We start from the raw sequence: 16,424 nt of genomic DNA on the forward strand, positions 1-16,424 counted from the left end.
TAATGGTCGACCAGGAATGTACGACAATAATGCACGACCTAATAATTCGTGCCTTTATGATTATGACAAATTACGTGAGAGCATGAATTTGGTCGTGCACTAGTCGTTCACTCGTTCATTCCCGGGTCGACGATTACGATTACAGGTCACGATTACGATTACAGGTCACACTTTAAGGTGTCACGTCATGACCGTAATAGGAAAGTACCAGGAACGAAATGTCAAGCGCGTACGGCACGCGACGGCGACGGCGACGGCTGGTCAGGAAACGTGCTAGTGGCCATAGTCTCATACTTTTCAATACAAAGAATGTAATCTTGCCTGACACGCTGCTACATATTACAGTCATGGTATAATACGCTGGGGTCGGTGAACATTTTTTAACCATACTCGACGGGGCTTTCTGTTTGACTGTATTTTAGTGTCGGCCGCCTTTGCAAGTTTGAGCGGACCGTTAGTCCAGTGAGGGCGCGGGCGCGGGCGCGGGTCCCACGCGTGGGCGGCGCTAGGAAGCGGCGGCGCCGGGCGCGGCGCGCCGTCACTGGCTGTTGGCGAGCTCGTCCATGCGGCATCTGCGACATACAGTAAACTATTACGACAACCTTAAACAGACAGGTGAACAAATCATCTACCAAATATTTTTCGAACTATGATATTTAGGGGCTGTTTCACCACCCTTTTATTAATTTTAACATTTTTAACTGACGGATAAACGTGATGCCGTCTCCGTCTATTCGAACAAAACAAACAGAGACGGCATCACGTTTACCGGTCAGTTAAAACTAATCAATGGGTGGTGAACAGCCCCTTAGGGTCTTCCCACATCTATCAATGCGGAACCGGCGAACGCCGATAGAAAAATGCTTTATGCCCATGCAATAAGAGCTAAAAAGGCACGGTTCGGCTCGGAGCGGCTCGCCGACGCGTGGACGTCGTTTTCGCTCTTATTGCGTACATATAAAGCTTTTTTTATCGGCTATTGCCGATTCTGTATCGATATGTGTGGGGGAACCCTTAGGCTGCAAAGTTACAACGAAAAAATACTAGATGCAGACTTTGAACGCTTCCAAATTGAAATTATTATTTTTTGGATTCGCTACTTGAAGCAAGAGATTGTCAATGGACTTATTTCTCCCTTCCTGGCCCTGTACTACAAAGTGCAAAATTCGATCTTCGTATGTTACCGTCCCACTGACGCTTATATTATTGAATACGAGAGCGAGAGGGAAGGTACGATACCAACTTCAGTTTTCGAATTTCGTAGTAGACCCTCCTTCCCCCCCCCCCGGGGTCATGATATAATCATTGATTGTTTCGCGTCACCTGACGGCCATCTCGGCGACCTCGAGGCTCGGGTAGTCCAGCTCCTTGACGAGGCACAGCAGCGCCGACAGCAGGTTCGAGTTCTGCGACAACACATTGCACCACACATACATTACAGATCTATTGAATAATGTATTGCCATCGTATTTTGTCGGAAAACTGCGTATTTATCTTGCTTTCCAACTAGCTCACTGAAGTTGACAAAAAAAAAGCTCACTCATTTGGTATCGTGAGAGAGAAAGTAGTGTTGACAATTACCATAACATAGAAAGAGATGGCACTACTTTGTCAGTGCCGCGCCGCAGCGTCTACAACACTCTTTGATCGTCCCTGTGTCGTGTACTGACTACTGACCCTGGTGACGGGGCGGCGCGTGAACCCGCGGTGCTCGGCCATGACGGCGGAGGGGTACTCCCTGTCCCGCTCGCGCGCGCTGCCCGCCGCGCTGATGCTGTCCCGCTCGCGCGCCGTCTCGCGCTCCCACTCGCGCGCGCCGTACTCCGACCTGCAACACGAGCCGAGCGCTCGCTGTTGTAAACACGCTGGCGCCATCTAGTAGCCACCACGGCGAACAAGTGCCGCATTAGCCACGTAGAGTAGCGAATGCTAAGAGAACCGAGATCAATTTAACAGAATCGATATTTCTTAGTAGCAAAATTTCCATTCGCATTTTTCCCCAAATGTTTTTTTTCCCACTGACACAGAAACAGTGTACTTCTGTGTGCTTTTGGGCCTTCGGGCAGATGCAAATTTAACATAACCTAAACCTACCTATGTTTCGCTTACTATTTCTGGTGTACGATAAATTGTATTGTATTGTATTGTATGTTTCTGTTTTTAGATTAAAATTGGGAAAACCGCTACTGTCAAAATAAGCTTCAGTAGAGTAGAACCCTGTCCCGTTCCGCCGGGCTGTTTCCACTATAGAGCTGCACAGAGCGAGGAAATAAATGAAGCGTTCCTATCGGTTTACGATAAACCTCCTCCATGCGTTGCGAGGAACGCATCCTCGAACATCTCTGGTGGAAACGCAGCCTGAAATAGATACAGCAGTGAAATTTGGTTTTCAGTGCATCCATCAGAAAACAAACATATAACACCCATAAAGCGCTCGGTTGTTTCATGTACATGGTTTGCTCACGTGACTTTGTAATTTCAGTTCGTAATAAACTGTACGGTCTTAAGGTGCGTACATTCCCGAAACCAAAGTTCTTCCAGATTGCTAATCACGTTTCAACATCGGCACGGAATTTAATTAGGACGCATCGCGTAGTGACCAAACCGTTTTTTATACCACTTTTATCGCACGCTCTCCACACCGCTGCTTAAAATACGGAATCGCAGTGATGTGCCGTAAACGTCAGGTCCTTACCGAACAAAAGTCGTGACGTTTACGGCAAGTCACTGCGATTCCGCACCGTATGCGTATTTTATTTAAGCAGCGTTGTGGAAAGCATGCAAAAAAACGGTGCACATACGATGCGTCACTGCGATTCCGTACCGTCGCCGGTTTTTAAGCAGCAGTTTGGTCGCACCTTTACGCGGTCAGCACAGCGGCAAACGCATGTTTAGTAATTAAATTGCGTGGATTGTAATTGGTTATAATGCGCAATGCGTTTGACGCAGCGGTTATCGCATAAAACAACCGAGCGCTTGTGAAGTAACTGGGATGTGGTACGAGTATGGTGGCTGGTGGTATGTGGTCTGTGGTCTGACCTGTCGCCGCGCTCGTAGTACTCGTGGTGGGGGTGGGGGGGGTGGTGCGGCAGCGGGGGCGGGGCGAGGCGCGGCCGCAGCGCGCGTCGCCGTTCGTCGCGTACGTCGCGTACTCCTGCCGAGTGCCGACACGCCGCGCTTAGTTCATTATCACAGGCTGTACCCGTCCCACCGCTCGGAAGGCCTCCTCTCACAATGAAAGAGTGCGCCGCAGTTCACGCGCGGGCCCAGTGCGGCTTGAGAACTTCATACAGGTTGATACACAAGAGTTGGCACGACTTTTGACTTTTACTTCACAATTGGTGTGAAGTAAAAAGGAAACACACTGATACTTTAATTCACTCATTCAATCCGTTCGTGCCAGCTCTTTTGAATCGACCTGCACTGCACACCATTGAATTACTTCGCTTCGCAGGTTTGTACAAGTTTCTTCACGATGATTTGCACATCACTTTGGAAAAATTCAGAGGAAGATTGGTTTTTGGAATATTTTTGTATTTTTTATTTCAACTCCAAATTTGTTACTTTTCCCGGTCACGGTACGGTCATCCCGTGAAATCCAACGAAAATACAAACTGAAACATGGTTGCACAGAAAAAAAACCCAGAAAAAGAAAAATGAAGAGAGATGTCTAGACTCCTGTCCAGTGGTGTGTAGGGGTATGGTACGCAGCACGGAATGCTGAGGACCTGAGTTCGATTCCCAGCGCTAGTCTCTTTTTCAAATTTTCTGTGCATCCACGCTCCTCTGCTTGACAGGCCATAGGATCAAACCACTAGGCCGCCACGGCTTCATTAATTACACCAGCAATTTGTTCAGTCACCTGTCACCTGCACATATCTGCCAGAGCGGAGCGTGTACAAATAAAATAGCGTCGTATCAGATATTATGCACGCTTTGATGTGTCAGATATTGTGGTGGTGACTTTTTCACAAAAGCAGAGTCCAGGGTTAAATATCATCAAAAATTGTGTTACGTATTACTAGAACGCTTTATCCGTTGTTCAGTAGATATTTATAACACAAGCTTTGCTTCGGGACAAGATCAATATCAAATATCCTCTGATATTTCCTTATTGCAAATCTTACAGGAGTATAATAGCAAAATGATTCTATAGCGGTCTGTGATGCTGATGAAACGTGATGGATAACGGAACATGTTTGTTAGTAGATACTGTGCGTCGTGTCAGGACCAAAAGCATTGTTAGCCAAGTCACTATTTGCACACATATTCAATAATTTTGTCTAACATCTGTACCTAAGGCTTTTCAAATTTGCTACGGAATGTAAACCATGTCGGGTCGGAAATGTTTGTAATTTTACAAGTTTAGTGTATAACGAGTTCAATTTAGGCAGCGTTTCCACCAGAGATGTGCGAGGATGTGTTGGGAGGGATGTGTTTTTCATTAACCAATAGAAACGCTTCATTTGCCTACCTAGCACCGCTCTGGTGGAATCAGCTGAGCGGAGCGAGGCGAGATAAATGCAGCGTTTCTATTGTTTCATGAAAACACATCCCTCGCACATCTCTAGTGGAAACACAGCGTTGGTGTGCGTGTGTGTATGAAGCTGTTGAAAAAAAAATGCTTTTTTCTGAGGTAATAAGAAAACTAGGAACTCAATGTTTTATGAAAAAGATTAAATTAGTAACTGAATGTAATAAAAGGCTAATTTATATCATTGTGTGTGCGTGTTGTGTCTGTCTGTCTGTCTATGTGTGTGTGTGTGTGTGTGTGTGTGTGTGTGTGTGTGTGTGTGTGTGTGTGTCTGTGTATGCGTGTGTGTGTGCGTGCGTGCGTGTAGGTAGGTACCTAGACCTACCTTGACGCTGTGCGCGGAGACGGAGTGCCGCAGCGGCGCCGGCGCGGGTGGTCGTGGTCGTGGTCGTCGTCGCGGCGCCGCGGCTGCAACACACAGCTGCTGCAGCGAGAGCGACCTCACACCTCACACACACGACGCTACCGCACTAGCTACGGCCGGGTTCACACGACACGACACGACTAAACTCAACCAATTAGCCATAAGGGCGGTTTCAGACTAGCGCTTTATTCATCGACATCTATGTATAAGTATAGACCGCATGTTTTTTACATCAAAACGGCGCACAAAATTTGTTCACAGCGCGGATTTGTGAACCTTTCACTATAGTTTGTTGACGTCCGTGACAGGGGTTGTGTCAAAGTAATTAATATTGATGATTGATGCGCCGCGCGTTTTGTTCCAAACAGCCAGTCTAGTGCCCGTAAGGTACCTACATAGATATCAATGTCAATTGCTTTATTTGGAAGCGCGTGTACAAGTGCGGTTTTGATTTTTTCGGGCGTGCTTCGGGCGTTAAACATGCAGAAATGAGCGCGTACACGCGCATTCGGTTTAATGTAGCGCGAGTGTAAGCGCGTATGCACAAAAACAACCGTACACGCGCAGAAAAAAAAAACGCTGTAACCACCCTAAACTCAACCGATGAGGGTCTCAGTGACAGGCGAGGAACTTTGACATTTGCGTCACGTTTGTCAATTTTGGTTAATGTCTGAATGAGCCAATCGCGAGCGAGGCTGCAGCCAAACAGAGCTCTCGATACTACCGCCATCTAGCGATACTTCGCCTGTCAAGTAACCCTCATTGTCTATAGATTGCGGGGCTACTGAACTAGTTACGGTGTAATGGATTCTTCAGGGCCCGCAGTGTACTGCTACTTGGATGATTTTACTCATGTGGTCATGTGAAACCCCGCTTTTAAGCGGTTTAAATCAGTGTCGTGTAAAACTTCACTGTAAATTTGGATAACTTAACCCATACATTGCCGCGCACCAGATTACGTAGTTTGCCGCGATACCGACACTTCTGCAGAACAGACGCCCATCGGCGTCTCAGCGTCATCCAGGAAAAGCTCAATTTGACGCCCTTCGTCGTCAGCGGCATTACATGAGGGTCCACCAAGACGCCGATGGGCGTCGACGGCACTGAATGGGTTAACACAACACAAATTCGAGACCGTTATATTTATGAGTTGATAAATATTAAAACTAATATTATGTCCTCTCGAAAGTGATTTCTGATTGGGAGTATTTACAAACTCAAATGTTATTGAAGATGATATTACTGGTAAATAAAATTACTTTCTAAACTCGACCGATGATTGTACTATTACTTATTCTGTGCTGATGATCAAATCTAAGCCATTCGGTTGAAGTGAGGATGAGAGCGTGGGGTTTAGATATACATAGCCTGATCTCTGGTTAAACTACGCGTTGTACTAGACATGGTCTTATTCTTGTAATGACTGTTGTTATCTACGCATTCAGTTCACTCGTGCGTTATATGCGGGCATAACGTTTTCTCTGTTCATTGCGCGTTGCCAGGAAACCACTGTGTAGATGCAGCGAGCGTTTCGGCCACGCAATGAACAGAGCCCGTATCTTCAAGGTAGTTGACAGTCAAAACCTTAAGCGGAAGGGGATTTGCACCTCCAAAGTATCCGCCTACGAGCGGCATGTCGGACCGTTCCGTAAAGACTGTTAAACACGGTAACCTTGAGGTAATACATACTTAGTTGCCGCGCTACAGCGCATACATCATAGAAACTGTGTTTTATAAAAGTGATGAGCGACAGATGATAGTAAGAATTACACAGGACATTGACTTTTGTTACTTGGCTTGTAGTGTTGCCAAATTAGCGACCAATTCATTAATGTAACGACTTAAATTTATCATGTTTTTTTTCATTTGTCTGTTTTTCATACACAAAGCGATATCGAGAGCCAATTTCCCACAAACCAGCGACTTTTTACAAAATTTCTAGCAACTTCTAAAAAATGGAGGTAGCAACACTGCTGGTTTCATACCTCCGAAATGCAGACGGAATCGTCATTCTCACCTGTTGCTCGTCACGTTGGACTGAAGTCAGTCGGAAGGGCCAGGGCCTGCGCGACTCCTGTCCTATCAACCACCAGCTTGTGGCAAGTTTTTAAAGCCAGGCTCTTGAGAGGCCGAGCTGGCGGCACCTGGACTAGACTATATACTTACGTCGTAGTGCGACCGCGTCATGGCGGGGTGCTCCAGCCGCTCGTCGTCGGGCGAGCAGGCGGGCGCGCGCCGCGGCGACAGCGGACACGGCTGTGGATGTGGAGAGACCAACAGTTACAACGTACAGTGCTCACTAACGATACTCACTTCCAACGCACAGACATACATTTGTAACATATTTAATTTGATATTTAGGCTACGTTTCCACCATTGATGTGCGAGGAATGTGTTTGTCATAATCATAAACCAATAGGAACGCTGCATTTACATATCCAAACTTGGTTGAGCTGTTTTCACCAGAGATGCGCTGAGCGATCCGATAGGTAAATGAAGCGTTTCTATTGGTTCATGACAAACACGCGTCCTCGCACATTTCTGGTGGAAACGCAATCCTACAGCTCGGTGAAAATCCTCTTTTTCGGAGCTTAGACCATTATCTTGGTCATATCTAGGATATTTTAACTCAACAGCATTTTAAAAGTAACAGAAATATAACAACTTAAGCAGCTCATGATGATTCAATACCCCAGGGAAGCAAAAAAGTGTGCTTGTGCTGAGCTGAACAGTTAACAGAACGTGAAACGAAAAACTTGGCGTTAGGTATCAGACGAAAACTTAAGAAAAGTAGAAGTCATCTCATCTGAAATAAACCAAACTGCAGAACAAGCTCCGATTCTTTCTATCATTTATGTTGGATTCAATATAGGTTGGGCTCTGTGACAGCAGCATGCCAAAAATACCACCAAGCTATAAAAGCGTTAGTTAATATAGTGTAAAATAAGCGAAAATAGCCACCAAAAAATCGAATACAAAATGATAAATCACATCCTGAAAGCATGCATCCCACAAAGAGATTGTGATTATGAAAAGGATTGCCCGACGTCACGTGTAGTGCAACCAGGAAACTAGTGGAATCCTTGAGGAGTGGTGGTACTACTGTGGCCCATATCACAAAGCTACAAGTTACAAGTTACAAGCGGTAGTGTCTTTTCAATGCATAGTGTTAAACAAAGACTACCGCTTGTAAATTGTAAGGCACTGGTGACAATCCGTAAGTCAAATTAGGTACACATCGAGAACATCGATTTCGCAACAAAGCAACAAATGAGGTCACGTCTGTTATTTGCCATTACAGAGATTTCAGATGATACTTAAACTAAGTTTCAGACTGTCAGCTTTAAAAATGCTGGGCCTCGAAAAAGACTTGGGCCTTTTAAAAAGCTGTAGCCCTTTTTAAGACTGGGCTTAATAAAACGAATAGTTGTTCGAAAGCCTTAGCCCGTCGCCAAAATGTACTTAAGCCTTTAAATTTCGAGTTAGAAGGCTCGAGTTTTTCTACCAATCTAAAAGCATCGTGACGTCATCATCATTACCATCATGCTGAGGAGCGCCAAAGTTCGCATACTCTTCGCTAGTCATACCGTAATTTTTGTCCGAATTATCGTTTTTTTTCCACTGAAACCTTAAATTTTAAATGGTTATCCTATAGAAAACTATAGGTTAGGTTAGGTTTGATTCATAACAATTCTGAACAACTATTGGATTTCGAGAAAAAAAGAGTTATGACAAACGATCATTCTGAGAAACATTACATTCGGACTTTCGATAAGTATGCGAGCCGATATGGACCCAATTCAAGGGCGCCAGTAGGTACTTGAGGCGTGGGGTGGGGGGGGGGGGGGGGGGGGGTGTTACCTGCGGCTCGCGCTCCGTCTCCGGCGGCGCGCCCTCCGAGCTGTCGCTGCCCTGCGCGCGCAACGCCGTTAGTTTAGTACCACACACACGCAACCAACACGCACAACGCAGTATATTGTTACAGGGTGAATATTCAGGTCTTATGACCGATTCAACGTCATTACCATTCCGCTTTTATTACGTTTATATTACAAGCACAACGGAAAGAAGTCTCAAGAATTTTGATCTCCTTAGATTTAGCATCGGTATTGTATTTAGTTTTCATAAAAACGTAACCCTGAGCATCATCTCTTTTCAGGACAGTTGCAGAAACGGTAATGACGAAAAAACGTCGTAAGACTGCGGCTCCACTGTGGCGGAGACGAGCGGAGCGGAGAAGAGACGTGTAGGGATCGACTAATCTGATTGGTCTATGATTGGTCGATCCCTACATGTCTCCTCTCCGCTCCGCTCGTCCCCGCCACAGTGGAGCCGTAGCCTATACGCTGAAAATACAATACCCGACGATGAATACTTAAACATAACAGTATGTTAACATACACATTCACATACAACAAATTTTATTAGTTGAAACCCAAATAACACACAAATTGTGTTAAGTCACTCATGATTATAAAACACTTGTAAAATACACATTATAAAGAAAAGCAAACGAAACGCGAGATATAGTTCATCCTGTCATCCTGTCTGATACGTCAATATTTGTATCTCGCTCCTTTTCTTTCTCATGCACGAATATCTCTTTTCGTTTAAGAAGAAGACATAAGTCGGCCTTTAAGTTGGAGCGACCCTCCCCCCCGTTACCTGGTCGTGTCGCGGGTGTTCCGGTAGGGCTCGTCGCGCTCTGGGCTGGAGTCGCTGGAGCGCCGCGCGCGCCGCCCGCCCCCGCCCCCGCCGCCGCCCCCGCCGCCGCCCCCGCCCCCGCTGCCGCCGCTACGCACGCTTTCCGCGTACGCCTCCTGCGATACAGACCACCAATTGACTATTAGGAATATTCTAGTGTAGATTATCTGCGTATGCCGCGCAATGAATGGAGGCCTACATCACTAGCCGCACCGTCGGTCACGTCAGTCGGGGATAGCGCTAGATGTGAACCATCAACTTCAGGATTATCCAAAGTGTAAAGGGTTTCAGAGACGATGTAGCAGCTGGATTGATGAAAATTTGTGTTTGAATCAAGCATAAACAGACGAGTATTACATCAAGCTGCAGCTTGATCGTCTCCTGGCCACGTATGCGTTGTTTTGGGGATGGAGACTCTCGTCGGGCGCGACGTGTGTTGGGGGGGGGGGGCTGTGTGAGGCTACCTGGGGCTGCGAGTACCCCTCGTCGTCGGAGTCGGGTATGAGCGCGCCGCGGCGCAGCGCCTCCTGCAGCTCGTCGGGCTCGACGGCCACGTTGTCCAACTTCTCCAGCTGCGGCAGGTTCCGTAACACCGTCATGCGGTACCTGCCAAATACGACAATACATTTTTTTATTAACGTGCCCTACATCCCTTCAGGGCTAGGCAAAAGGAACTATACAACCGCAGGCCGTAATTGGTTTGAGGCTCACAAAAACGGAGGGAATGCTCGTTCCCGCTGATTTTCAGTGACTCTTCGTTGTACATACACCACAGAAAAGAAGTACAAAAAGAACATTTTTTTAAGATAAAAAGTGTGTGTGTGTGTGTGTGTGTGTGCTCACTCGGGGTGGTGCGTGCAGGGGTTCTCCTCGAGCCAGAGCGAGGCGAGCGCGGGCAGGCGCCGCAGGTGTCGTATCTCCCGCAGGTCGCGGATCTCGTTCTTGCGCACGTACAGCTCGCGCAGCTGCCGGCAGCCCGCGAAGTCCACCAGCGAACGGATCTTGTTTATACTGGAAACAGAGACACAAGATGCTAACCCCCTGCTTCACCACTCATTGACACGTGACAGTTAAATCTGATGCCGTCTCTGTTTATTCGGACAAAACAAACACAGATGGCATCACTTTATTGTCACAAAGTTTGACAACAAGGCGGTGGAATAGGCTCTAAATGTCCGAGGCCTCCGCTAAATCGCGCGGCGTGCTTGTTTCATGTCATCTGATAGAGCAGCACTGCCAGTGTCGTGTCGCCACTTTAGCCAATTTTTAGCTACCTAGATCTAGCCAAATTTTCTAGCTACTTACAAGTGAGTTACCACTGTTTCAATCAATTTAATTTGCAATGTAAAACGTACTTCCGTGCGCTACCTACGTAATTCCTGAGAATATCCTTCAAGAAATAAGTTGGAAAAACTAAGAAACCCGAAATAAATGAAGAAACCGGACCTTCAACATCACAAGATTTTGAATAAATTTTTCCGTAAATAATAATGTAAGAGAAAGAAATATAAAAATTAAAGACTTATATCCCATGTTGCCTTTTTTTTGTCTAGCCACTTTTGACAACTTATATTACAACAGAGTATTTTTTGCGAAACTAGCTACTTTTTACCTAATGTTTCTTTTTCTTCGGGCAACACTGAGCACTGCGCGAACGGGGTTCTGCTCAATGAAACCTGGAACAGCACGCCGCGCGACCACCAAGCCGTGCACCACAAACTATACCTACAGTACAGAGAACTAACGTGCACGGGCCGGTCGGACGTGTCAGATCATTCTCTCCTTTACGATTTACGATCATTTACGATCAGAGGGGCTACTACGAAATTCGAAAATCGTAGTTCGTATCGTACCGTCCCGCTCACATTAGTTTTATTCTGTGCTCTCACTCTCGTTTTTAATAATACAAGCATCAGCGGGACGGCAACACACAAAGTTCGAATTTGCACTTCGTAGTAAAGAGCCAGTTTCCATGAAGGTTCCCACATTAGATGTAAGATGGGCGCGCGCATACGGCGCGTTAATCAGGCTCCGCCATTGCGGGTGGCAAGGTTGCGGCCAATCAGAGCGTGGCGCGGGCAGCGTTGCCCAATCGCCGGCAGCCTGCGCTAGCGCTGCTGCACGTTCACTTCCAAGTATACTCAAAAAGAACAGCTCCTACACTTTTCGGCCATACATATAAGAAATGTCTTTTTATTCTGTCCCAAAAACATTGAACTCAAACACGACTGTTGATACGATTCTGGAAAGTAAGCATATCTAAAAAGCTACAAGGAAGTGCTCCTAAAAGTCCTTAGGAAGTGGACCATTGGAGAAAATGTTCCTATCCTATGATCCTATATAAACCCCAGCAGGCTTGTTGGCCATAACCTCATTACCTAACAAGATGCCCGACGGATCATGATTGGCGGCGGTTTACTAAACGGAGATAAGCCTATAGCAACCAACTTCCAAGCTAGTGCAACCAATATCCACGCCAGACAATCAGATCTCCCCTTTGATATTACTCCCGCTCCCGGGGGTGTAGACTAGACACAAGCATGCACCGCGCCAGCAGACGGGTCGCGACCCCGCTCACTGGATTACCACAGGTAGCCATAACATAACAATGTCTCTGCTAGCCAGTATTGCACATTGTTCATCGACACCTACGGTCAGTTTTAACGAGAAGCCAGAGTAATAAGGAGGCGCCATTGATATGAAACCGTTCTTTTGACGAATTGATTCGAGTTTTCTGTCTTGCTAGGCAGTCTGTCCCTTTTTGTTTTTACTGCAAACAGTAGAAGAAAATCTTACTACTTACACAGTAAGTAGGTACTTTTCCCCTTTACTATATTCCCAAAACCCTCTTCTTCTTCACGCTAATATGCACCCACTGATATAAATTGACGTATCACCAGAAGACTGCAAGCCATCTGTTCATCAGATGATTGCAGAGGGACAGATCAACAGAAGACGCCAGACTAACAGATCAATCAAACACTGCAGGCTGTCGGTTCGCCAGACAAGTGCGGAGTGGCAGACTACGGTCTTGAACGGTCACCGTCACCATCAGCAGTCACCTGAACGCCAGCACCTCGACGTTGGGCATCCGGCGCAGCAGGCTGACGTCGCCCAGCTCCGCGCCCCTGCGACAACAACACAACACAGCGTTAGGGATTGGCTTCACACAGATCAATCAAAAAGTATCTTTAATTTATACTAGTGTCTACCGCGGCTTCGCACACGTAGGTAAATCATATGATACAGCAGTAGAACGCTCGTGCCTAAAATACCACATTCCCAGAATACCACATTACCTCGGACGAGTATTTACCACATTTATAGCATATCAGATTCTTGTTGCACCACATTACTAAAATCGAAGATTACTCAAGGAAGTAATTTTTTTGGTGGAGTGGAATGTCTTATTTTGAACATCTGGTATAATGAAAATGTAATAAAAATAGGTTATGTACCTAGTATTTTGAAAAGTGTGGTATTTTGGGAACGTGGTATTTTCGGCAGACGGCACGAGCGTAGTACAATTGATTTTACTAAATTCCCGTGGGAATTTCCAAAAATAACAGCATGGTCTTTATTTATCAAAGTCAAAGTCAAAGTCAAAATATCTTTATTCAATTTAGGCTATAACAAGCACTTATGAATGTCAAAAAAAATCTACCACCGGTTCGGAAAAACCTCTGCTGAGAAGAATCTGGCAAGAAACCCAACGAGGTATATTTTTTTTTTAAAAACATATTTACAATATTATTAAATGATATGTACATCACAAGTATTTAACACAACTATATTTTTAACACAGTAGGTTAGCTATATGAAAGGATCCCTAATGCGGATCGGAATTATTCCCAAATATCCCTGTCCATGATATAGTCATTAACTTTATAATACGCCTTTGTCTTCTTGACAATAGATCTGAATGTTGTATCCGTTTCATTTATAATATTTTTTGGAATTTTATTATAAAAACGTATGCAATTTCCCAGAAAAGACTTTTTGGTTTTAGCCAGTCTGTAAGATGGAACTTTAAGCTTCCCTGTGTTTCTAGTAGCCTTTGGCTTATCGACGTTAGTGGGAAAATCACATATGTTCTTCCTAACATACATGATTATTTCAAAAACATAAAGCGACGGCAGGGTTAGGACGGTATCGACGTTGCAACATAAACAACGTGCCAAGTTATCGATGTTTCGGTTCCTCCACTTTACGTAGATGACTCCATGGTTGTAATGTCAATAAGCAATGGGTCCGACCAGCGCAGCGGAAGCTCGCAATAAATTCCCATCACCATACAAGCCGCGTCCGTCAAGGTCACGCAACGCTTGTATACATAGCCGATAAACAATGCCGTGATCTCATTGATATTCGACTCGTCGTGTGCGCATGTAGGTACAGCCAGCAACAATTCTCTTAATCAACTTTTTTGCCGCGGGTTCAATGCAAAAAACAAAATTGTAAGGTAGGGACATGACAACACTGTGGGTCAAGCTGCCTTGATGACTGATGAATGCTTAGTATTTTATATTGCAAGTGTTATTTTTTACTCCCTCTCTCAATTTATATCGGCCATTTTTTTTCTCAGCAACGTGTAGAGGTGTCAAGTCAAAGTTACCTCGAATACATCACAGATCATCAGTTACATCAGGTGTGATAGGGGTCAATCACGGTCAGTTTCATGTAAAAAATAAATAAATGGCAAATTCAAGTAAGTAAGTATGTGGCAAGAAGTAAAACCTCGCAACACAGACACAAGTAAAAAAAAAAACGATAATCATTAAGTTACCTAACAAGCACACCAAAAACGTTTGTATGTTTTTTAACAATTGATTTAGGCACGCGCCGGCGCCATTTCAGGCCATATATTAATGGCGTCATTTACCTACTACATATTTTAAACAAATAGGATTTTACCTTATTTTTAGTTGCTTTTAAAGTAAAAGATTTTTAAACAATAATCAGACTCGTGTCAACTAAAGGTAATCGTATGTCAATATTATTAAATTCTAATTCGCTAGGTAGGTACATAGGTACTAGTTGAGCTGCCGACTCTACAGCTACGGCGGAGGTCTCGTGAGACGTTCCCACGACGTGTTGATAATGATAAAGCTTGCGCGCAACAAATACTGCAATGAGCGATTACTAGAGCACCCGAGAACAGACAGTAACAAATGGGATCCGGATGATTCTCCGCTTCCAAAACGCTTCTATAATTAGTAATTAATTATCATTTGATGCGACCAGAGATTAATGAATGAGACACTGAAAACATTTGTTTTTAGATAGAAGGAAAGTATGGATAGAGAAATCGTCGGGGATGGTGCTAATCCACTTATCGCGTATCTGCAACATGTGTATTTTTTTTAAATAGGAGATTAACTAACGTCATATTTGTTTAATTTACTTATAGAATTTAGAGTAGAAATAGGAGAATGAGACTATGTATAAACACGCGATTATGATTAAAAACACTTTATTTAAGCACTACTTGTGTTTGCTGTTAATTGTTGTTTTTTAGTTTTGTTGTATTTGTGTGTCTTTGTGAATGTGAATAAATGCATTCTATTCTATTCTATTCAATTAACTGTAAATTCGAATTGTCATTTAATTTAAGTGACATCATAACTAACTATGTAGCTAGTATATACTTAACACAAATTTTATGGGAGAATCGTGTTTCGATAGCTCATTTATGACAGTCTCTAATAGAGGGCGGTAGTGCGACGCGGCGACGCGGGGGCGCGCGCGCGCGTTGTTGTGAAGGCAGCGGCGCGGCGCCGGCGCCGTCCGCCGGTTTCACTTTCGCCTTCGCCAGTCAACAACCGCGCGCCGATAATGAATGACTGACACTTGCGTTGCGGTTGCGGCCAGCAGCGCCGGCCGAGGATGGATTTGTCGACACCATGTTTGTCTCTGTCGCAGCATTCCCAAGGGCAGGCGCGTGAGATACGTTCTAAGGTAGGATATATGTTTTCACAGAAAATATACGGCAGAGAAATAGACAAAATGTGGTTTAATATAGGAAGTCCAGTCTCCTGCATTAATATCTGCCACAGCGGAGCATGCAAAAATATCCGACACGTCCTACCTACTTACTACCTACCCAGGCGCAGCACACAAGTCATATAACTGGCCAACAATTTAGCCTTATGCAGGGTTAAGCTTTATTATATATGTATAGAAGCTGTGTGTATTACCAAGTTCTGTATTAAAGTTGTTTTTTGTTATGATAATGCTATTAGCTGAGTTAATTCTGTAATTTGCCGATTTTATTTCTTAAAGCTGAATAGTCATCATAAATAGACCTGTTACTCAAGAGTTTGTGTAACCTTTGTATAACACTGGTATAAGATTCTATTATCCAGCAGAGTACTGAATAATTGAGGTTCTGTTCTCTTTTAGCTGTATTACACACCACATCTTGACAGTTACACAGCTGCTGTATAAAGTAGGGTGTGGTTCCTGTTATGAAGCATATAGTTAGTTAACAGAATTTAAGGTAGCTGTTATAACTACTTTATGCCGCTTTAAGTACGAAATTACTGTCATGTGCAGCTAACTGGGGTAAAGCAAAAGTAACAGATTCTTATGCAGAAGTTGGCTGAGTATTCACGAAAAGTAGACATTTTTTAAGCTAGCAGAACTATTTTGCAATATTTGTCAGCATTTATGCGGCTAGTAGTTTGACATTTCGATTTCGTGCGCGCGCTTATACTTAATATTAAAGTGTGTTGTGTAAATGCCGCCTATCGAAAAAAATGCTTAAAAATATACTGTGGGTTTTCATTTATTTTATGACTGAATCCTAATTGTTTGATTTAT

The 16,424-nt window shown here is 44.5% G+C and overlaps 1 protein-coding gene across 1 annotated transcript; it reads right to left on the reverse strand.

The window, feature by feature from the left end:
* Window positions 1-443: 443 nt before the first annotated feature.
* Window positions 444-14,228, reverse strand: LOC141443271 (uncharacterized). The gene is made up of 12 exons (XM_074108481.1): window positions 14,218-14,228; window positions 12,665-12,730; window positions 10,446-10,613; window positions 10,067-10,208; window positions 9,564-9,718; window positions 8,760-8,810; window positions 7,941-8,020; window positions 7,065-7,193; window positions 3,040-3,154; window positions 1,678-1,828; window positions 1,324-1,406; window positions 444-572 (listed from the first exon to the last, which is right to left on the reverse strand). The coding sequence occupies exons 1-12, from the start codon at window positions 14,226-14,228 to the stop codon at window positions 539-541; spliced, it is 1,185 nt and encodes a 394-aa protein (XP_073964582.1). The 3' UTR covers window positions 444-538.
* Between the last annotated feature and the right edge of the window lie 2,196 nt (window positions 14,229-16,424).

The sequence above is a fragment of the Choristoneura fumiferana genome, chromosome 27 (genome assembly GCF_025370935.1).
Source record: "Choristoneura fumiferana chromosome 27, NRCan_CFum_1, whole genome shotgun sequence".
NCBI classification, from domain to species: domain Eukaryota; kingdom Metazoa; phylum Arthropoda; class Insecta; order Lepidoptera; family Tortricidae; genus Choristoneura; species Choristoneura fumiferana.

What these genes read in the sequence shown, in the direction of transcription:
- LOC141443271 (XM_074108481.1), bottom strand. An exon ending in AGACGGAGCGCGAGCCGCAG is followed by an intron (nt 8,021 to 8,759) that starts GTAACACCCCCC and finishes TGTAACTTGTAG; the next exon opens with CTTTGTGATATGGGCCACAG. An exon ending in GTCGCCGAGATGGCCGTCAG is followed by an intron (nt 573 to 1,323) that starts GTGACGCGAAAC and finishes TGTATGTCGCAG; the next exon opens with ATGCCGCATGGACGAGCTCG.